At 43.6% G+C, this 23136-nt stretch overlaps 1 protein-coding gene across 8 annotated transcripts in view; it reads right to left on the reverse strand.

The window, feature by feature from the left end:
• The window catches only part of LOC112261018 (VPS10 domain-containing receptor SorCS2), a 330639-nt gene that overhangs the window by 10197 nt on the left and 297306 nt on the right, over positions 1-23136 (reverse strand). For 5 of the 8 annotated variants that reach the window (XM_042328497.1, XM_042328498.1, XM_042328496.1 and 2 more), the window contains exons 14-24: positions 21032-21139; positions 9790-9910; positions 9540-9673; positions 8880-9008; positions 8487-8658; positions 5937-6257; positions 5402-5525; positions 4579-4691; positions 4174-4296; positions 3960-4059; positions 3781-3822 (exon numbers count right to left, since the gene is read on the reverse strand). In XM_042328497.1, coding sequence (XP_042184431.1) covers positions 3781-3822; positions 3960-4059; positions 4174-4296; positions 4579-4691; positions 5402-5525; positions 5937-6257; positions 8487-8658; positions 8880-9008; positions 9540-9673; positions 9790-9910; positions 21032-21139 — 1487 coding nt within the window. The remainder of the gene's footprint in view (positions 1-3780; positions 3823-3959; positions 4060-4173; positions 4297-4578; positions 4692-5401; positions 5526-5936; positions 6258-8486; positions 8659-8879; positions 9009-9539; positions 9674-9789; positions 9911-21031; positions 21140-23136) is intronic. The other 3 variants (XM_042328500.1, XM_042328499.1, XM_042328502.1) reach the window with 1 other exon arrangement.

Here is a 23136-nt window from a genome sequence, read left to right on the forward strand (position 1 = left end):
GGACTGCCATTCTAAATTTGGGTTAAAATGTGAGGAGAGCCACAAGATTGTAGCTTGGGCTAACCATGCCCCAATCTCATTCTTAGCAAGGTTGGTGTGAAACTGTTATAACATGTGTTCTCCTTCCTGTGAAATGTTATTAAAATGCTGTAAGGCAATCTGTGCCTCTCTGGCTGACAAGATTTCAGCAGCTATCATGTTTTCTACTCCTCCAGAAGATGGTGAAACTAATGAGCTCCTCCTCCTCCTCTAATGAGCTCCTCCTCCTCCTCTAATGAGCTCCTCTGCTCCCATTTCCCCCTGTAGATACAGAGGATGAGTACTGATTGAAGGTTGTTTTCTTTTAACAAGTTGAGGGTAAGGCCATCTATACCCTTAACCTGTTCACATCATGTGGAACAATGAGCTGATGAGCAAGCACCAACCTTTTGAAGGTCTTAACAGAATTGCTAAACAACTGGGTTTTATATGTTGACTAGGTTGATGTCCCAGGGACAGTTAGTTAAAAACTTTTGTCAATGCAACCCGATTGTGGTAAGAAATATTGAAACAATGGTTAACATTGAGAGATTTATTCACCTATGAATCTACAGATCTCTTGGTATGTGTGTATTTTTGATACTCACTTCCATTAATAAAGTATAACCTTTATTATGATTATAGTATTATCATGCTAAGTGGCTTGTACAACCCAGAATGAAGGGTTTGAAATGAGGAAGTGTCTGTTTTTTCTCCCCCTGTGTTGATTTCCCTTACTTTAATAGGAGTATAGAATATTTTGATATAAAAGCTTAAATCTAAATGCTTATATTAAAATGTAATGATCATTATCACACAAGTGATAAGAGGATGGATTTAATGGAATTTAAATTTTTGTGCTTTTCTTATAACTCATTTCTATGTTCTACTCATGTGTTGTTCTATAAACCAATTTCTGTATTCATGCAAGTGGCTGACAGTACAAATCAGTAGCTGCCATTAGGCAGTATGCCCAGACCTTGTTTTGAGATCGAACGAAAGATCTCAGTTTCAAGGTCTCAGCTTGGAGCGAAGAAGCCTCGTGAGCTATTGGTCTGTCACATGTTATGAGCCACTATTGGTCAGTCACATGAATGAAACAAAACTGTAATGATTAATGAAAATATATGTAAATACAGTGGGGCAAAAAAGTATTTAGTCAGCCACCAATTGTGCAAGTTCTCCCACTTAAAAAAGATGAGAGAGGCCTGTAATTTTCACCATAGGTACACTTCAACTATGACAGACAAAATTAGGAAAAAAAATCCAGAAAACCACATTGTAGGATTTTTAATTAATTGATTTGCAAATTATGGTGGAAAATAAGTATTTGGTCAATAACAAAAGTTTATCTCAATACTTTGTTATATACCCTTTGTTGGCAATGACAGAGGTCAAAAGTTTTCTGTAAGTCTTGACAAGGTTTTCACACACTGTTGCTGGTATTTTGGCCCATTCCTCCATGCAGATCTCCTCTAGAGCAGTGATGTTTTGGGCCTGTTGCTAGGCAACACGGACTTTCAACTCCCTCCAAAGATTTTCTATGGGGTTAAGATCTGGAGACTGGCTAGACCACTCCAGGACCTTGAAATGCTTTGGCCACTCCTTCGGCCCGGGCGGTGTGTTTGGGATCATTGTCATGCTGATAGACCCAGCCACGTTTCATCTTCAATGCCCTTGCTGATGGAAGGAGATTTTCACTCAAAACCTCACGATACATGGCCCCATTCATTCTTTCCTTTACACGGATCAGTCGTCCTGGTCCCTTTGCAGAAAAACAGCCCCAAAGCATGATGTTTCCATCCCCGTGCTTCACAGTAGGTATAGTGTTCTTTGGATGCAACTCAGCATTCTTTGTCCTCCAAACACAACGAGTTGAGTTTTTATCAAAATGTTATATTTTGGTTTCATCTGACCATATGACATTCTCCCAATCTTCTTCTGGATCATCCAAATGCTCTCTAGCAAACTTCAGATGGGCCTGGACATGTACTGGCTTAAGCAGGGGGACACGTCTGGCACTGCAGGATTTGAGTCCCTGGCGGCATAGTGTGTTACTGATAGTAGGCTTTGTTACTTTGGTCTCAGCTCTCTGCAGGTCATTCACTAGGTTCCCCATGGTTCTGGGAACCATTCTTTGATCATTTTGAAAGGGGTGAGATCTTGCCTGAGCCCCAGATCGAGGGAGATTATCAGTGGTCTTGTATGTCTTCCATTTCTAATAATTTCTCCCACAGTTGATTTCTTCAAACCAAGCTGCTTACCTATTGCAGATTCAATCTTCCCAGCCTGGTGCAGGTCTACAATTTTGTTTCTGGTGTCCTTTGACAGCTCTTTGGTCTTGGCCATAGTGGAGTTTGGAGTGTGATGAGGTTGTGGACAGGTGTCTTTTATACTGATAAGTTCAAACAGCTGCCATTAATACAGGTAACGATGGAGGACAGAGGAGCCTATTGAAGATCTGTGAAGCCAGAAATCTTGCTTGTTTGTAGGTGACCAAATACTTATTTTCCACCATAATTTGCAAATAAATAAATTTAAAATCCTACAATGTGATTTTCTGCATTTTTTTTCTCATTTTGTCTGTCATAGTTGAAGTGTACCTATGATGAAAATTACAGGCCTCTCATCTTTTTAAGTGGGAGAACTTGCACAATTGGTGGCTGACTAAATACTTTTTTGCCCCACTGTATATGTAAATATAACTTGTCTGTGTATAGCCATATATAAAGACAACTGCTGGGACTGCCCAGACGGAGCTTCTGACAGACATCCACTATGGTGCATTAAGTTTGTTGGAACCTCTCCAGCGGGCCGACAAATAAACAATGATTTAATTCAAGATTGACTTTGAGTGTCCCTGTGTAAGAATTTCCAGGATAACGTCTTGCTGACATCGGCTACCGAGAGTGTGATCACACAGTCGTCCGGAACGGCTGGTGTTCTCCGATCTCCCCTCATTATCCCTTGTATTTATACCTGCTTATTCTGTTTGTCTGTTGCCAGTTCGTCGTGTCCCGTCAAGTCCTACCAGCGTGTTCCTGTGTTTCCTGTGCTCTAGTTTGTTTTTCCTAGTCTTCCCATTTCTGACCTTTCTGCCTGTCCTGACCTTGATGCTGCCTGCCGTCCTGAACCTGCCTGACTCTGATTTGGATTATGACTCTTGGCCTGCCTTGACTTACTTTTTACCTGACCCTTGTTCTATAAGGAACACTGAGACTCGTGCTATCCGCCTCCTGTGTCTGCATCTGGGTCTTAGCCTGAGCCTTGATAACAATTGGTCCCAGGATCTCGTCACGGCATCTCTGTGCATTCAAAGTGCCATTGATAAAAATGCAATTATGTTCGTTGTGAGTAGCTTATGCCTGTCCATACCATAACCCCACCGCCATCATGGGGCACTCTGTTCACAACGTTGACATCAGCAAACCGCTTGCCCATACGATGCCACACACAAGGTCTGAAGTTGTGAGGTTCGGTTGACGTACTGCCAAAACTGCTGCTCTAAAATGACATTGGAGGTGGCTTATGAGATGAAATGTTCGATGTGCAGGTGTCCACATACTTTTCGTCATGTAGTGTATCTAACAGTTTAGCAATTTAGTAGGTAAGATATTAGGGAAATAACACTGAAAGCAGAGCAGAGAGAAGGTAACAAAAACAGAAGCCCAATCAGATTTGAGGAGATCAAAAGGAAATAGACTCCTTTTGAGAAAGCAGGAAGGAAAGCTAATACAAGATTGTGTGGGGCGACTAACGCACCGATCTCCGTCGCTCTCGGGGACGAGTCATTAGCTACTAGTCCTTTGAAATAGATTGATTAAAAACTAAATTATCGATTCAAAGTCAACATTACACCAAATAATATTGGAGAACATATCTATTATAAAATCATATTTACAACATCACAAGGACATGGGTACAGTAATGGGAATGGTTACCTGCGTTAGGGTCAGCTAAGGTCACCAACACCTGTAGACCTCCTCGTACGATGAAGCTAACGTTGTTCTCATTGAAGGCCTGCTTAATGGCAGGGATACGCTGTGGTAAAAAATGTAAAACACAACCATAAAATTCACACAATTCAATTTCTACCAATATGAATGAGTCCAACAATGCCAATGAGTTAGGTAGTGTGTCTGTTTGATAGTGTACCTTATCCACAAATACACTCCTCTTAGCAGGCTTGCTCTCTGGTGGGAGAATGTACAGCTCGGCTGTGGTGGGCAGGCCCGGCTTCACCATGGTTACCAGGGACTCCTGAGGGACACCTGTGATCTGGGGGTCAAAGGTCATGGTCAGAAACGACATCTTCAACTTATGGGACATGTATCCCATGTTTCTACGACATGAGCATTTTTGTTTTGATTCAGGTAGTCCCTCCATCGCCAAATGTTTTCTCCCATTTCATAACTATACTGAACGTGCCTGTCATGTCTATATCAAATAGAATAATTTAACCAAAACATATTGAGGCCAATGCAGATGCTATCATTATGTATCCTAAGGAATAGACTGGTCCTGTTATGTTATAGCATCAGGTGAGTACAGTAGACCCACCTTGGCCAGAATCCTGGTGACCACTTGACCCACGTCCTCCCTCCACTCTGGAATGTTGGGGTTGAGGAGGTCCAGGTTACTGCTGAAGGCCAGAGGGATGACCTGGAAAAGGTCTGGGATTGGACAGAACACACAGGAAGTTGGCAGCCATTTTGGGTTACGGCATTCAGATGAAAAAAAAAATTGCGATTTTAATTATACCCTATCTATTTCTATCGTCAAGATGATTTAGAATAAGTCAACAGTTCCTCACAATCCTACATTCACTTCTTCTGCAGTATGTTTATTCTGTACCATCAGGTCTCTAGGGGTAAGATAATACAGTACTGTTCTGCTCAGTTAGCATTCTCTCATGAATAAATTAAACTCATCTAGATTTGTTAAGATGACATCATCTGTGACACAGTTACACAACAGCAAAACATGAGGTCATGGAAAACACCAGGGACACAGTTACACAACAGCAACACATGAGGTCATGGAAAACACCAGGGACACAGTTACACAACAGCAACACATGAGGTCATGGAAAACACCAGGGACACAGTTACACAACAGCAACACATGAGGTCATGGAAAACACCAGGGACACAGTTACACAACAGCAACACATGAGGTCATGGAAAACACCAGGGACACAGTTACACAACAGCAACACATGAGGTCATGGAGAGACACAGAGACACAACCAAACAACTAGCGCTATATCATCTAGAATAAAACTATTGCCTCATACCATAACATCATAAATAGTTGATGTACAGCACACAAATAACGTCATATATAAGTACTCATCAGCCCTGCAATGTCCCCTCTCTCTTACCGTAGATGCGGACTGTCTTGGTGTCCTGCACCATGGAGCGTCCATTAGAGGCCTGGACAGTGACAGACACCTCTCCTTCCGCAGGGAACCGCGTTATCAGACTATTCTCCAGGGACAGCTTGGGCTGCATGGAGACACACAGTGAATGTATTCATTCATCATTTCCCCAAATCATTTATAAACTCTCAACATTAGCTTTAGCACTGTTAGCATCACAAAAAGACAGTGGTTGCATATGGCTCAGATCACCTTTTGAACATTAGTTTCCATAAATCTGCATTTAAAGTGTATTACCTGTGGGTTGTGTGTGTGTCAGTATGAATTAACGGTAGGTTGTGCCTGTGTGTTTGTGCGTGAGTGTCAGAGGAAGCTGGTGGGAGGAGCTATAGGAGGAAGGGCTCACGGTAATGGCTGGGTTGGATTGATGGAACGAAGTCAAACATGTGGCTTCCATGTGTTTGATGTGTTTGATTATTCCATTCCAGCCATTACAATGAGCTCATCCCTCCAGCCTCCTCTGGTCAGTATACATTACCTGTAGGTTGTCTCCTATCCACCAGTAGAAGACAGTCAGGTTGGCCTCTGAAGGAAGCACCACAGCTGTCAGGTTGACTTCCTGGTTAACCCCGGCAATGGGAACTACTTCCAGGTGAACTTCCTGTAGAGGGGCTGTGACCTGGATGTACATGGTGGCCTGGTCGTGTCCGGCCATGTTCTCGGCCTTGACAGTGACACGGTAGACCCCCAGCTGTTCGTAGCGGTGCTGGATGGGCTCGTCTGTCACTGTCAGGTTCTGGTAGATGGCCCTCACCCCGTCACCCAGGTCCACCTGGTATTTAGTGTTGCTGGTGTCACCCTGAGTGAGGGAGGAGGTACAGGAGGAGAACGTCACTGAATTGGGCTGATAAAAGGGATAAAAACGAATGCTCTATTTTTCGCGTCAAACTCATTCCACGGAGGGCCGAGTGTCTGCATGTTTCTGCTGGACTTGATTGATGAATTAATGTCACTGACTAGTAAGGAACTCCATTCACCTGGGTGCCGAGGCCTTAATTGAAATATATATCCTACGAATGTAGTTTGAGGTAATAGCGAAGTAACTTTGGTCAACTCTGAGTTCAAGTTGAGATAACCAGTACCACGAGAGTGCCTCACCTTCTAGCCAGGTACATTTCTATGGCAAAGAACCCTTCAGACTTAACCTGCTCCAGTGCAGGCCAACTCAGAGGTAACCTGAATTGAGTGTCTGAACTGCGAGTTGAGGACCAATGAAATCAGATTCCCTCCCTCTCGCAAAAAAGATTGCTTCATCATCCACTTCATTTGAGGAAGACAACTCAATAAACATTTTATTAATATTATGGATTTTAAACATTTATGTACATATAAGTGTCTTATATCGTCTGAAAGCTTAAACTCTTGTTAATATAACTACACTGTCCGATTTACAGTAGCTATTACAGCGAAAACATGCCATCTGATTGTTTGAGGATGGCACCCCACATCAAAATATTTTTCCACCGACACAGGTTTCATAAATTCACAAATAACGATATATTCACTTACTTCCTCTGTTTTGTCATCCAAATGGTCCCAGCTATAACATGTAGTGTTGTTTTGTTAGATAAAATCCTTCTTTATATCCCTAAAAGTCTGTTTAGTTGGCGCCATCAATTTAAGTAATCCACTTGTTCAACGTGCAGAGAAAGGAATCCAAAAATCTACCCCTAAACTTTGCTTCAACAAGTCAAAATACGTTTCTATTTACTCCTCAGATACCCTAAAATGTAACCAAACTATAATATTTTTACGGAAAGAAGTATGTTCAATAGGAAACCGATTTTAGCAGGTGTGTAATGTCTCCGTAGCGCGCGCCAACACGAATTTCCAAGACTGTGGCCTTCTGCTAAAACTGATATTTCTTATTCTTTTTGGAAGTTACAAGCCTGAAACCTTGAACATAGACCGATGACACACAGTGGAAGCCATAGGAATTGCATCCAGAGAGCAAATTGTCAATATGACCTTACTCTTGCATTTCTAAGAGGATGGTCTCTCTCTCAAAAAGAAAAGATTCTGGTTGGTTTTTCTTTGGATTTTCTCCTACCATATCTATTGTGTTATATTATCCTACATTATTTTAACATTTCTACAAACTTCAAAGTGTTTTCTTTCCAATGGTACCAATTCTATGCATATCCTGGCTTCGGGGCCTGAGCTACAGGCAGTTTACTTTGGGTACGTCATTCAGACAGGAAGTGGAGAAAAAAAGGGGCCTAGCCCTAAGAGGTCTTAATGCACGAGTACCTTTTTTCCCACACCTATCAAACACATTATTTGATTAAGTCATAAAAAAGTTTGGCTGTGTGTGAGGTTTGAAATGCATTTGTCATTACCAAATGTGTAATGTGGTCGGTATTACTACTGTTTTAATAACCACACCAAAGTAATAAAATAAAGACAGCACTAAAAGTCTATTTCACACAATATCCTGATGAATTTGCAAGATAACTTTTTCTTTCATTTTGATTTCATCACAAATACAACAAAAAAAATGCCACTGACTTGCGCATGGATTGATGTTTCAGCATTGTCTCAATGAAGAGTTTGGCGATTGACTACCCTCGTGCGACATGCAAGCGCAGTTACAAGCCTGATAGAGTTAGCGGGAGGCGGACAAGCAATATTCACCCTTGTAGTTTGGATTGAAGCCGGAGCTAGAATGTGGAGCTAACTGAAGCTGGCGAACTTTAGAAAAACCTGAGTAGGACTAGCTTGTTTTGTAGTATAACCCCCTTGCTGACAATAGGCCCTCTATGGAATGAGTTTGACACTGCTCTATTTCAACAACTGTATTTGGTAGGTTGCAGTTATATCTTCTGTCTCATAGGAGTCGTACGTGAGTCGTCTTGAACTTGCATTCGGGAAACAGGGGTTATTTCTTAGCTAGCTATTATCACAATCACACAGGCAAAGACACAAAAACACACACATTTACTCTGAACAGCCACACACAACTACCGCACCGCCGTGGTTTTTTGAGACTCTCTACGCTGCTCTAAACTCTGACTTAAGTCATCCGTACCTGTTCCTGGTGGACGATGAAGGTGATGTCATCACCAGGCGCCACAGCCAGTATCTGCCCCTTTATACCCAGCTGGAGGCCTCTGGGAGGCAGCAGAGGACAGGTGTGCTGCTTGGCGCTCTGCTGCTTGTTCACTCCCCCCTCACACATGTTGGACACAACCTTCCTGTACCTGCAACACAGCACAGGGCCATACCAATGTCAGAAAACAGGGGGACTTGTAATGGGTCAGGTGTAGTTTAGGTAAGGCATAGAGACAAGAGTACTAAAAGAATAATGATGCCTTTTTTAATGAGATGAGGTAGGTAGAGGGAGAGTGGTGAGAGGCAGCATGTGCGTGTTTGTGTGTGTGTATATGTGTGTTTGTGTTTTGTGCATTCTATTAACCCTCACCCCGTGCTGGACTCGAAGTCATGTCCCAGATGGCAGTCGTCAGGTGGCGAGTCTGGGTCATGCCAGAAGTCAGCAAAGCATCTATCTCCCTCGGTCTTCAGGCTCTGGGCACGCTCAAACCCATAGTCACTAAACACACAGAGAAAGAGGAGAACGTTACCCCCACTGATCTACGATATTTTCGTGTGTTTCTCCCACTAATGGTTAAGGTTAGGATTGGAAGAGGGGGAAATATCCTAGAACAGTGCCTAAGGGTAAGCTCCATCTAGGGGTGCAGACAAAGGGCAAAGGTCAAAGAGCAAATACAATTCATGACCTCAATGATCGATAGACACCAACAACAAAGACGCCAACAGGCTTCACATAATAGGATCAATATCAATCGCCTAGAGTCGACACACAGCATTGATTGATTCTGTTTGTTGTGAATCAATCAAGCTTTAGGGTCAATGTCATTCTTATCATCTTATCAAGAACAGTGTTGTAAATTAAAGAGGATCCTCATTGAAAATGCTTGTACTGGATTTTCAATTCATCTCCTGAAGACAAAAGGAATCAAACCCTAACCCTGACAGTGACCCTTATCATTTATTTATTAAGTCTTTATCTGAAGTATATTCTATTGCAATAGAGTGTTCTGGTTTTGCTGTGGTGTCTCACCAGTTGAAGTCTTTCTCGGAGCACTGGCAGGTCTTGGTAGTGAGGGCGGAGGTGTAGCTCTTCCCCTTGATGCAGAATGCAGTGTCCTTCCTCTTCCTAAAACTCCTCTCCTGACCCATGATGCACTTCTCTCCCTGATGCGGGCCAAAAGTATACATTAGCTGATTGTAAAAGTGTAGGATAAACGCAAGATATTTACAAAGACATGGGAATGTGTGTGTGTGTGTGTGTGTGTGTGTGTGTTGGGTACCTTCAGGTCAGTGAGTTTCCAGGAGTCGTAGTCGGCCTCAGTACACTGTCTGGGGAATGACTGTCTGAAGTCCACCTTGACAAGCTCCCAGTCTGACCGGTAACTGATGTGACCAAACACCCTGCAGAGAGATATAAGAGGGAGAGAGATACATTTATATTGTCACATGCACAGTGAAGTGCAGTAATCAATATCAAAATAGTATAACAAATAAATATAAATAATAATGATATATAAATAAATATAAATATATATACAGTACCAGTCAAAAGTTTGGACACAACTACTCATTCAGGGGTTTTTCTTTATTTTTTACTATTTTCCACATTGTAGAATAATAGTGAAGACATCAGAACTATGAAATAACACACATACTGTATGGAATCATGTAGTAACCAAAAAAGTGTTAAACAAATCTAAATATATTTTATATTTGATATTCTTCAAATAGCCACCCTTTGCCTTGACGACAGCTTTGCACAATAATAAGCAAAGAGAAAGAACAGTCCATCATTACTTTAAGACATAAAGGTCAGTCAATACGGAACATTTCAAAAACTTTCAAAGTTTCTTCAAGTGCAGTCGCAAAAACCATCAAGCGCTATGATGAAACTGGCTCTCATTCGGACCGCCACAGGAAAGGAAGACCCAGAGTTACCTCTGCTGCAGAGGACAAGTTCATTAGTTACCAGCCTCAGAAATTGCAGCCCAAATAAATGCTTCACAGAGTTCAAGTAACAGACACATGTCAACATCAACTGTTCAGAGGAGACTGTGGGAATCCGACCCTCAATTGCTGCAAAGTGTCACGTGTGCGACCCTCTCCGGGCCTCTAGGTCACCTGGCTGCTCGTTAGGGCGTATACCATCACCTCCTTGATTACCTGCCCTTTATATGTCTCTCCCTTTGGTTTCTTCCCAAGTCGTCATTGTTGCTGTTTCATGTCGGTGCGCTGTTTGTGTTTCTTGTTTTGTTCATTTATTAATTAAATGTATTCACTCCCTGAACTTGCTTCCTGACTCTCGACATCGTTACAGAATGACGACTCACAAAGGGAAGCATCAGGGAGTGTTTTATTGTGTGTGTTGGGGGTGATGTTGGGTCCGGTGTTTGGAGAGGAGCTACCTGGGAAGCCTCAGCCGGTTTGTAGGCTCCCATTCCTCAACGGGTTCATTAAGCTGGGTGAACAGGTTCCCGTGCCTCAACCGAGGCAACCGGGAGGTCTCAGCCGACACATCAGGCTCTCACTCCTCAGCCGGTTCGTCAGGTTTCTGCGGAGGCGACCGGTCCACTCTGGATCCCCGGGATCGTCCCTGTGGTTGGCATCCTGCGACTGGAGCTGAACGCGCCGGGGAGGGTGTACTGTCACGTATGCTCTCTCTCTGGTGCTCAAGGTCGTCATGCTCCCACACCTCAGCCGGATCGACAGGTTCCCGCGCCTTAGCAGAGGTGACCGGTCCGCTCCTGGTCCCCAGGATCGTCATATTGGTCAGCGTCCTGCACGTCGGGGATGCGGTACTATCACGTGTGCTCCCTCTAGGTCACCAGGCTGCTTGTTAGGGCGCAACCTCTCACCAGCGTTATGCGCATAATGACACTCACCTGGACTCCATCACCTCCTTGATTACCTGCCCTTTACATGTCACTCCCTTTGGTTTCTTCTCCAGTCGTCATTGTTGATGTTTCATGTCGGTGCGCTGCTTGTGTTTGTTTTGTTCATTTATTAATTAAATGTATTCACTCCCTGAACTTGCTTCATGACAATGGACAATGGACACTAGACCAGTGGAAATTTGTCCTTTGGTCTGTAGTCCAAATTGGAGATTTTTGGTTCTTTGTGAGATGCGATGTGGGTGAACGGAGGATCTTCGCATGTGTATTTCCCACCGTAAAGCATGGAGGATGAGGTGTTTTGGTGTGGGGGTGCTTTGTGGGTGACACTGTCTGTGATTTATTCAGAATGCCTGGCCAACACAATCCCCCGACCTCAACCAAATTGAGATGGTTTGGGATGAGTCGGACTGCAGAAGGAAGGAAAAGCAGCCAACAAGTGCTCAGCATATGTGCGAACTCCTTCAAAACGGTTGGAAAAGCATTCCAGGTGAAGCTGGTTGAGAGAATGCCAAGAGTGTGCAAAGCTATCAACAAGGCAAGGGGTGGCTATTTGAAGAATCTCAAATATACAATTATTTTAATTTGTTTAACACTTTTTTGGGTTACTACATGATTCCTTTTGTGTCATTTCATAGTTTTCTACATTCTGCAATAAAAATAAAGAAAAAACCTTGAATGAGTAGGTGTTCTAAAACTTTTGACCGGTAGATTATAAATATAATAAAGAAAACATGAGAAATTAGAAATAAGATAGGAAGCTATATACAGGATCAGTACTAATACCTAATGCCAGTGCTAATATAGTGTGCAGGGATACTAAAGTATTTGAGGTAGATATGTACATAGGCGGGTTTAGGAGAAAGTGACTGGTAGCAGGATAAATAATAATAGTAAACAATTTGGCAGCAGCATGAGTGGTGGGTCGGTGTGTGCATGTACAGTAAGTGTAGGTGTTAGTGTGCGTGAGTGAGTGTGCAAAAGTGTCAGTGTAAGCGTGATAGGTGGATATAAACTCAGCAAAAATAGGAATGTCCTCTCACTGTCAACTGCGTTTATTTTCAGCAAACTTAACATGTGTAAATATTTGTATGAACAAGATTCAACAACTAAAACATAAACTGAACAGGTTCCACAGACCTGTGACTTACAGAGCTTGAAAAATGTGTCCCTGAACAAAGGGGGGGGGGGTCAAAATCAAAAGTAACAGTCAGTATCTGGTGTGGCCACCAGCTGCATTAAGTACTGCAGTGCATCTCCTCTTCATGGACTGCACCAGATTTTCCAGTACTTGCTGTGAGATGTTACCCAACTCTTCCACCAAGGCACCTGCAAGTTCCCGGACATTTCTGGGGGGAATGGCCCTAGCCCTCACCCTCCGATCAAACAGGTCCCAGACATGCTCAATGGGATTGAGATCTGGGCTCTTCACTGACCATGGCAGAACACTGATATTCCTGTCTTGCAGGAAATCATGCACAGAACGAGCAGTACGGCTGGTGGCATTGTCATGCTAGAGTGTCATGTCTGGATAAGCCTGCAGGAAGGGTACTACATGATGAGGGAGGAGGATGTCTTCCCTGTAACGCACAGCGTTGAGATTGCCTGCAATGACGACAAGCTCAGTCCACTGATGCTGTGACACATCGCCCCAGACCATGACAGACCCTCCACCTCCAAATCGATCCCGTTCCAGAGTACAGGCCTTGGTGTAACGCTCATTCCTTCGACAATAAACGCAATTCCGACCATCAACCCTGGTGAGACAAAACTGCGACTTCTCAGTGAAGAGCACCTTTTTCCAGTCCTGTCTGTTCCAGCGACGGTGGGTTTGTGCCCATAGGCGATGTTGTTGCCGGTGATGTCTGGTGACGACCTGCCTTACAACAAGCCCTCAGTCCAGCATCTCTCAGCCTATTACGGACAGTCTGAGCACTGATGGAGGGATTGTGCGTTCCTGGTGTAACTCGGGAAGTTGTTGCCATCCTGTACCTGTCCCGCAGGTGTGATTTTCGGATGTACCGATCCTGTGCAGGTGTTGTTACACGTGATCAGCTGTCTGTCCTGTCTCCCTATAGCGCTGTCTTAGGCGTCTCACAGTACGGACATTGCAATTTATTGCCCTGGCCACATCTGCAGTCCTCATGCCTCCTTGCAGCCAGACTAAGGCACATTCACGCAGATGAGCAGAGTCAGTAGAAAGGCCTCTTTAGTGTCCTTACGTTTTCATAACTGTGATCTTAATTGCCTACTGTCTGTAAACAGTTAGTGTCTTAACAACCGTTCCACAGGTGCATGTTCATTAATTGTTTATAGTTCATTGAACAAGCATGGGAAACAGTGTTTAAACCCTTTACAATGAAGACTTGTGAAGTTATTAGGATTTTTACGAATTGTCTTTGAAAGACAGGGTCCTGAAAAAGTTTACATGTAAACAGGGCTGGTAAGTGAGTGGAAGCAGGAACATATAAGTACTTATCGTTATATACTAGTGATAATATACTGTATACATGTAAAGACGAGAATTAGTGACTAGCAGCACGATAAAATAGATAGGTACTAATTGTATTGGCAATCAATAATCAATGAACAGCAGTGTAGTGGTAGTAATAAATCCAATCAATAATCATAGCGTAGGTGTGAGGGGAGAAGTAGTTGTTAGCCATTTAACAGTCTTATGGCCAGGGGGTTGAAGCTGTTCAGGAGTCTGTTGGTCTAAGCCTTGATGCACCGGTACCGTCTGCCTGGATGGGAGCATTGAGAGCAGAGGTTCTCCATGTCTCGGTGGTTGGAGTCTCAGACACTCCTGACAAGTGCTTCCTGGATGACTGGGAGCTCACCCCCAATGATTCGCTGGGCCTTCCGCACCACCCTCGGTCGGTCTGACTGCCTGCCCTGTCTGTTCTGCACTCATCCGTCTGCCCACCCTTCCACATCCAACCATTTCCACATTTATCCTCATAGGCTGCGTTTAGACAGGCAACCCAATTCTAACATTTTTTTTCCACTCATTTACCGTAATTGCTGGACTATTAAGCGCACCTGAATATAAACCGCACCCACTGAATTATTAAAAAATATGTATTTTGTACATAAATAAACGGTCTATAAGCCGCAGGTGCCTACCGGTACATTGAAACAAATGAACTTTACACAGCCTTTAAATGAAACACGGCTTGTAACAAAAATAAATAGGCTTTAACGAAACACGGCTTGTAACAAAAATTAAAACAGTAGCCTACCAAGCCTCTTCCTGTGCACTGAAACCACTGAAGTCATCTCCTTACGTGTCGGAGTTGAATAGCCTCAGAATTGCTTAATCCGATGTTGGATCGTTTTCATTGTCGCTCTCGTCACTTTCATCCGGAGGCAAATACACCGCTGAGCTCATGCTGCCCCTTCAACACGCAGCAGTCCAGCCTTCCGAAACCCGTTGATGATAGTGGATTTTTTGACAATGCTCCACGCTGTCAGGACCCACTGGCAGACTTGACAGGACACACTGGCAGACTTGACCATAAGTTGCTCTTCGCATGCGGCCCGTTTTAGTGAAGGATTTCTCCCCACTTGTCATCCAAGCCTCCCACTGAACACGGAGCGCCACCTTAAATGCACGATTTACACTGATGCCAGTGGCTGCGAATACTTTGGGCCATCTGCTTTTCTTCCCTCTGAAAGGTTTGTTGTCTTTTTGCACTGAGTCATTTCCTCACGCTGCTGTTTCCAACGTCTTATCATCGACTCATTAAGGCCAAGCTCCCATGCAGCAGCTCTATTTCCTTTTCCAACAGCCAGATCGATCGCCTTCAACTTGAAAGCTGCATCATATGCATTTCTCCGTGTCTTTGCCATGATGAGGGTGACAAAATTACTACCGTAATCAGAATGATGGGAAGTTTGAGCGCGCTCGATTTACGTCACATTATGTGACGGTGCTCAGTTTTTTGGCGGCGGCATGAATCTTGCAAAAGCGGGAAAAATCCATAAATTAGCCGCGTCATTGTATAAACCGCGAGGTTCAAAGTGTGGGAATAAAGTAGCGGCTTATAGTCCAGGAATTACGGTAAGTATTTTTTACCAATCACGTGAGACATTTTCACGTCTGATCTTTTTCAGAACTGATCTGATTGATCAAAAGAAAAATCAGTTTAAAAAAAAGCAGAATTTGGATACATGTCTAAACGTAGCCATCGAGCTCCAACTTCTATTCCATGAGGTGTGACTCCTGAACCATATCCTCTGGTCCCTGGTCATGTGACATGGTTGAACCAATCCCCTCTTTTGGGAACAGAGCAGTCGGACAGTAGTGTCGTGACATGTCTCTGCTCTCTACTTATCAACACTTCCCTAATGAGCAGGGATCCACTTGAGTGCTCCTGGACCTTTCTATAGTCCATACTTTGTACATCAAAGACACAGATGTCCCTTCTATTATGATGGCCTAAAAAGCCATTGACTGCCCTGCACAAAAGATTGTCCTAAATCGTCTCTTTAAGGGACTCAAAAGCATTCATAAGAGTATTGTATGATATGTGTTATTGTATATGTCCACTAGATGGCGATATATCATTATGAAAATAAATGAGGAAGTACATTTTTTTCACTTATGTATTAAAATGTACCAATTTGAGCACTTATTTTTCTTAGACTGTCAGTGAGAGCATGTTCTTTTGGGAACAGATTGATGGGAAAACATGTCAGCAGCCCTGACATCTGTTCCGTTACGTATGTAACAATTCCCCCCATTCAATAGGCTGCAACTGTGAACTCATATCTTGATCACAGATGCTGTTGTTTTATCCCCCTCTCTGACTCCCAATCTCTCTTTATCCATGATTATATTTCTATTGAATATGGCGCTTTTAAATGTTCGAGCAATCACAAGTAAAACCTTTCTCGTGAATGACCTCATTACTGAGCTCAAAGTTGATTTGCATGTTTCTCACTGAAACATGGCTGTCATCAGACTGTACTGCCGCTCTTATTGAAGGCTCCTCCCAGATTACGTTTTCATCCTCAATCGGAAAAGGGAAAAAGGGTGGGGGGGGGGACAGCCTCTATTTTTACTAAGGCTTTCAGATGTAAGGACATTTTGTTTGGCGACTTTGGCTCTTTTGAGCATCATGCTATACTGTTTAAATGTTACCCACCAGTGCTGGCCATAACCCTGCATAACCCTGTATTACCAAGGGGCTTTCTACTGGGTCCACCCATAACCGCAGCCATATTCTGGACCTGGTTATTACCAAGGGGCTTTCTACTGGGTCCACCCATAACCCATACTCTAGACCTGGTTATTACCAAGGGGCTTTCTACTGGGTCCACCCATAACCCATACTCTGGACCTGGTTATTACCAAGGGGCTTTCTACTGGGTCCACCCATAACCCATACTCTGGACCTGGTTATTACCAAGGGGCTTTCTACTGGGTCCACCCATAACCCATACTCTAGACCTGGTTATTACCAAGGGGCTTTCTACTGGGTCCACCCATAACCCATACTCTGGACCTGGTTATTACCAAGGGGCTTTCTACTGGGTCCACCCATAACCCATACTCTAGACCTGGTTATTACCAAGGGGCTTTCTACTGGGTCCACCCATAACCCATACTCTGGACCTGGTTATTACCAAGGGGCTTTCTACTGGGCCCACCCATAACCGCAGCCGTACTCTGGACCTGGTTATTACCGAGGGGCTTTCTATTGACATATCCTCTATTGTTGACGCTGCTTTGTCTGATCACCACTGTGGCATTTTTTACTACCTTGTTGCCCGTAGAACAGGGTAATACTGAACACATGATTAAGAAACGCTATTTCAAATCTGAAGTTGACAGAGATTTTATTGAGTGTATGAACGATACCACCACCTATTCTGCCTACCTCGGGTGAGGGTTTAGTTCATAACTTTAATTGCAAATGAAGGGCAACCATTGATGCCATAGCTCCAGTAAGGTTGAAAAGGGCCACATCCAAACAGAGAGCCCATTGGATGAGTGAGGAAACTAATCAATTAAAGAGACATTGCAGAATGGCAGAGTGGAAGTGGAGGAAGTCAAAGTTGCAGGTCCATTATGATATTCTGAGAGATCAACTTGGCATATATAACAAGGCAATTAGAAATGCCAGACGGGCTCATTTGATCTTGATCACTGTTCATCAGAATCCTTCGAGAGCGCTCTCCTCGACCATTGATGGCCTGATAATACAAACCTATGTGAACTTTCCTCCACATCTAAATGTGACAAGTTTGCAGCATCTTTCAGAGATAAGAGAACCAACATTAGGCTGGGTATCAGTCAAGCAAGACCTGATGAGAGGTTTGATGATATGTACCCTAGCCGACCATGCAAAGGCACTATGGATTTAGTTTCCCTGGTTGACACAGACATGCTTCTTCAAAACAGTTTTTAATTGCATATCTGAAGAATTACAAGCTATTCTTAATCACTCACTTTTCCCATTGCACTAAAAACTGCTATGGAGAAACCTCTTTTGAAAAAAAGTCATCTCGATTCTTCAGATCTTAGCAATTTTTTGGCCAATCTCCAACCTTCCGGTCTTAAGAAAAATTCTGGAGAAATTGGTGTTCAAACAGCTAAATAATTTTTGAAGTGACAGCTGTATTTAAAAAAAAAAGATCCAATCTGGTTTTCGTGCCCACCACAGCACACAGCACAGAGACAGCCTTAAAGTGGTAAATGATCTTAGAGCCAACACAGATGCCAAACATCTTAGATTTAAGTGCTGCTATCAACACTGTTGACCATGATGTCCTTCTGGACAGTCTGGAGAGGTGGGTTGGCCTCTCTGGTCCAGTTCTAAATTGGTTTTGGACCTATTTAACTGGTGAAGAGTTTTTTTTGTCACCCTTGGTGAACATAACTCAGGGAAAATACATATCTTATGTGGCGCTCCACAGGGTTCCATTTTGGGTCCGGTACTGTTCAGTTTATATAGTGTATTTTACCCCTTGGCAGCGTTATCAGGTAGTACAGCATTGATTTTCACTGCTACGTAGACACTACACAACTTTACATTTCTGTGTCACCAGCTCCACGGATAAATTATTAGACTGTATTAGTGATTAAATAGTTGGAACTTCCTCCAGCTAAATCAAGACCGAGGTACTTATTGTTGGAACCAAAGCACAGAGAGAGAATCTAGCTGCACATTTTAATTCAAGGGCAATAAAGACAAAACACCAAGTAAAAAACGTACTTTAGATTCTGAACAAATTCGTATTTCGTATTCGTATTTCATATCGCATTTCGTATCGCACATTAGGAATGTGACCAAAATAGTTTTATACCACCTGAGGAACATTGCCTTTGAATGTTCTTCAGATGCTGACGTTTCTCTCTCAGGCTGATACAGAGAGACTCATTCCATGCTTTTATTACAAGCAGGCTTGACTACTGTAATGCTCTCCTGTCTGGTCTACCCAAAAAACCCATTGGTCACTTGCAAAACACACAGAACGCTGCAGCACGGGTACTGACCAAGACCAGATGAAGAGCACACATTACACCAGGTTTTAAGGTCTCTGTACTGGCTACCTGTGAGTTTTAGATTATTCCGTTGGTTTTTTAAATCAATCCACGGTTTTGCACACCAATATCTGTCAGACCTGCTGTTAAGTTATGTACCCAGTAGGTCCCTCAGGGCCAACGGCCTTTTAACTATCCCCAAAGCTGAAGACCAAGAGGCAGCGTTTAGTTATTATGAACCCAGCCTCTGAAATAACCTGCCGGAGAACCTGAGGGGGGCCGAAACTGTGGACATATTTAAAACACATCTTTTTAGCTTTGTTTTTCCTCAGGGTGCTTTTTAGTTGCTCAGTGTGTCATCCTTTTGTTGTTTATCTTATGTTTGTTGTGTAGAAAAATATTTCAGTTTTTATTTTCATTGCTATTCATTCCTTTTCTTCCTGTGTAGAAATTGCATTGCATGTCTGAAATGTGAATAAATAAAGCTCCATTTGATATGTCACGTTCTGCTCCTTATTGCTCGAACTTGATATATTTCTTTCTTTCTTTCTTTCTTTCTTTCTTTCTTTCTTTCTTTCTTTCTTTCTTTCTCTCTTTCTTTCTTTCTCTCTTTCTTTCTTTCTTTCTTTCTTTCTTTCTTTCTTTCTTTCTTTCTTTCTTTCTTTCTTTCTTTCTTTCTTTCTTTCTTTCTTTCTTTCTTTCTTTCTTTCTTTCTTTCTTTCTTTCTTTCTTTCTTTCTTTCTTTCTTTCTTTCTTTCTTTCTTTCTTTCTTTCTTTCTTTCTTTTTCTTTCTTTCTTTCTTTCTTTCTTTCTTTCTCTCTTTCTTTCTTTCTCTCTTTCTTTCTCTCTTTCTTTCTTTCTCTCCCTTTTCTCTCTCCTCCCAAGGCTCTTGTCATTAGTATGTGGAAAGGCCTCTCCCCCTTCCAGCCTGTCCTTGGTGCTACAGTAAGTCACTGTTCAAAGACGAGACGAGAGTCCTCCCCCATCAAAAAAAATCGAAGCCAGGGCTGCAAAATACACCAGGGCAATCGTGGTTGGCCATCAGATGTCCCCTACTCGTCTCACTCCTCGCCGTATCTCACAGGAGGCAGATGGCGTGTGTGTGTGTGCCTATGTGTGTGGGGTGTGTGTGCGTGCGTGTGTGTGTGCGTGTCTGTGTGTGTCGGTCTTCCGCGACGACCCAAATCAGACCCATGGCCGCAACTTGGTGCAGGAGAAAATTGTTGTCCTGTTGGCTCATGATTCTGTCCTCTCACGACACCCCCCTCCACTTCCCGCATTTCTACTAAAATGAAACCCAGGTCTCATCTCCCCACTGGGGCCAAAAACTCTGAATTGATGTGCCTCTACACTTACTCCATCTAATTCACTGAAGATGATTAGATTAAGGGAGAGAGGGAGAGAAATGGAGAGAGAGTGGAAGGGAGAGAGATAGAGCGAGAGAGAGAGAGAGGTGGAGAGAAAGAAAGAGAGAGACAGAGATACAGAGATACAGAGAGACAGAGATACAGAGAGAGAGGGAGAGGTAGAGAGAGAGAGGGAGAGATGGGGGTTTAGGGAAAGAGAGAGAGGTAGAGAGAGAGAGCGAGAGATAGCGCGAGGTAGAGAGCAACGTAAAAGGTGAGAAGTACAGAAGAAAACACTAGGCTAATCAATCCCTTAAGAGGAAGTGCAGCAGAAAATCACAGGGGAAATGGCCGTGTCCTTAACTAATGGAGAGTACATTGGGGAGATGAGAAAACCCTGCTGGAGAGGCAGCTGCTCCATATTCCTTCCTAAGCCCCTTATTGGAGAGCAGAGGAGCCAGGAGAGCAGGGTAGAACTGTGAGGTAAGCAGCATGAGGTGTCACTGAGACTGCAGGATCAATTCTCACTCTCCTGGGGGAATCATTGCCTGGCCATTTCATCTGAATAATAGGCTCCAGCCAATCAGATCCCTTAGTGTTGAAGTAATAGTGTTAAGAAACCAATCAATGACTTGCTACTAAATCAAGAGAGTTCTATTGAACCAATGGCAGAGCTTTGGAGTTAGAGGTTCCCGTGAAATAGGACCTATTACCATACTACAAAGCTCATTATTCCCTTCCCAAAATGTACAGCTTCATTGAAGATTTCTGGAAGATTCCACGGTACACTTACGTCATGACCAGGGTCTCATCTCCCGGTTCGCTCAGAAGTCCATCGACGAAAACCGAGGTGCTGGTGAAGTTGTGGATGATCCACGTCCTTCCCTCATCGATACTGAACCTAAGGAGAAAAAAAAAACATCGACACAATTACAACAGCTCTATGGAAGTCTATGGGTTCTTTTCAACAGGCGGCCATCTTGGAAGAGGCATTCACATGAGCTTTCTTATTGGTAATACTCCTCCTAACTAGAGAGAGCGAGAGAGATAACGTTTTGTTTTTGCAGTCCCCCCCCAGTGGAACGTTGTACAAACGGCAGCAACATGCTGAATTGTGTATTACGAGTTACTTTTCAATATAATGTCAACGCAAACTAAAACACAATAAACGACAGATATGGGCAACAACCCCCCCCAAAAAAAAATTGTGATCATCGTGAACTGTTCAGTAGGCGAACCGGGGCTGGGATGGCACTGCGGTGGATCCGTTCCAGTATAGCTGAGGAGCGGGTTCGGTGTGGGGCTCACAGACGATCACTGGGGTGGGAGGATATGCCAGTAGCCAGGGATCGGATTTCTACAAGTGATCTTTTGCGAAGGATCTCGAGAGAGAGAGAGATTTCCCTGCGAGTTGCGAAGTGACGGTAGGCCCAGATCGGTGCAGGCATCTGAGTAGGAGGTGTAGTCCGTGCCCGTGTCGCGGGTGGAAGCTGTCATTTATAAAACTGCAGAGTTCTACAGACTCTCCTAGACTGGCCATCTTGGAAAGAGGCAGGGGGGGAAAAAAGACCCTTCATATTTGTACGGCTTGTGTCTAGGAGGGTGTAATGCCGTCATGACACACATCCAACCGGGACTGAACCGCCACCTGATTTAAGGACCTGTTCGAGTCAACATCTAGACCGCACGTCATTGCCAAGATGGTTTCCCCGTGGGTCTGTCTTCAAACGCGCCACCAGACCCACGGGCAGCTGTTAACTTGATGGAAGGACTTTGAAATGAGAGGACCAGGGGTACGGATAGCTACCTTCTAACTCAACGTATCCCCCATGTGGCGTATGGCTCCCGGGATCAACAGGGTTACGTACGTAAGTGGAGTTATGTGTTGGAAAGGAATCACTGTGGGATTTGAGTAGCAGACCTATGCCTGCAGGGCATGCAGATGGACGTACTAACAAGACAGCAGTAAAAACCAGAGAGACTCTAGAGAGACAGGGATTAGACAATATATACAGAGAGAATCAGAGGCAGACAGACATCCTGTATACTGTATACAGAGAGAATTAGCTAGGGGGAACGGTTTGTTGTTGTGTGTCTCAGTTTTGCTTTCTCGTTCTCCTTCTCCCCATGTCCCCCCCCTCAATCACTCTGTCTCTCTCTCCCTCTCTAACACTAAGAGCGTGTCGAGAGAATAACTTATCCTAAGTGCACATTTTTATAAACCTTTGGTGCAGCCTAATGCATTAATAACACACAACTGTGCATTTGTGATGAATTATAATGTACACTACAGCCTTTCCTAGCACCAATCTGCAGTTAATCCATACCTCATACACACACTGTATAAACAAAACATGACTGCGTGAAAATAAGTGTAGATTTACTTGTACATTCACACAACCTTATTATGTATAAGCCCATTTTTTATTTATTTTGCCACCTCATCTCTGAGCATGTTATGTTTTTATATGATTAAAAGCGACATGGCAGTGATGGGAGAGTACATCACCCCAAACAACCCCGCTGCTATTGATGTTATTCAAAGCCAGGCATTATCTAACATTATTTGAACAAGTGTGTGCAGTGAAGTCAGAATATTGGCAAGGGGCATTCTTGAGCTGGGGCCTTTTGCTTTCCAAAGGGCCCCTAACAGAAAGTGAATCTCAGTACATATGTAGCGGTGTTGGAAACCCAGAGGGCCCGCTTCTTGAACTCTTGAATTCAAGTGCCCTTCTGAGAGGGGGAGAAAAACGTCTCCTTTGAGGACATGGATTTTGGACTCGTGTCAGTGAACCCAGAGGGTTCTCTTTTTGGTTGAAGGGTCTTTTAGGGCAGTTGGAGGGCTCTTGACTAACACAGATGAGTTCTCTCTCTCTCTCTCTCTCTCTCTCTCTCTCT

The sequence above is a fragment of the Oncorhynchus tshawytscha genome, linkage group LG10 (assembly GCF_018296145.1).
Source record: "Oncorhynchus tshawytscha isolate Ot180627B linkage group LG10, Otsh_v2.0, whole genome shotgun sequence".
In the NCBI taxonomy this organism is placed as follows: Eukaryota; Metazoa; Chordata; class Actinopteri; order Salmoniformes; family Salmonidae; genus Oncorhynchus; species Oncorhynchus tshawytscha.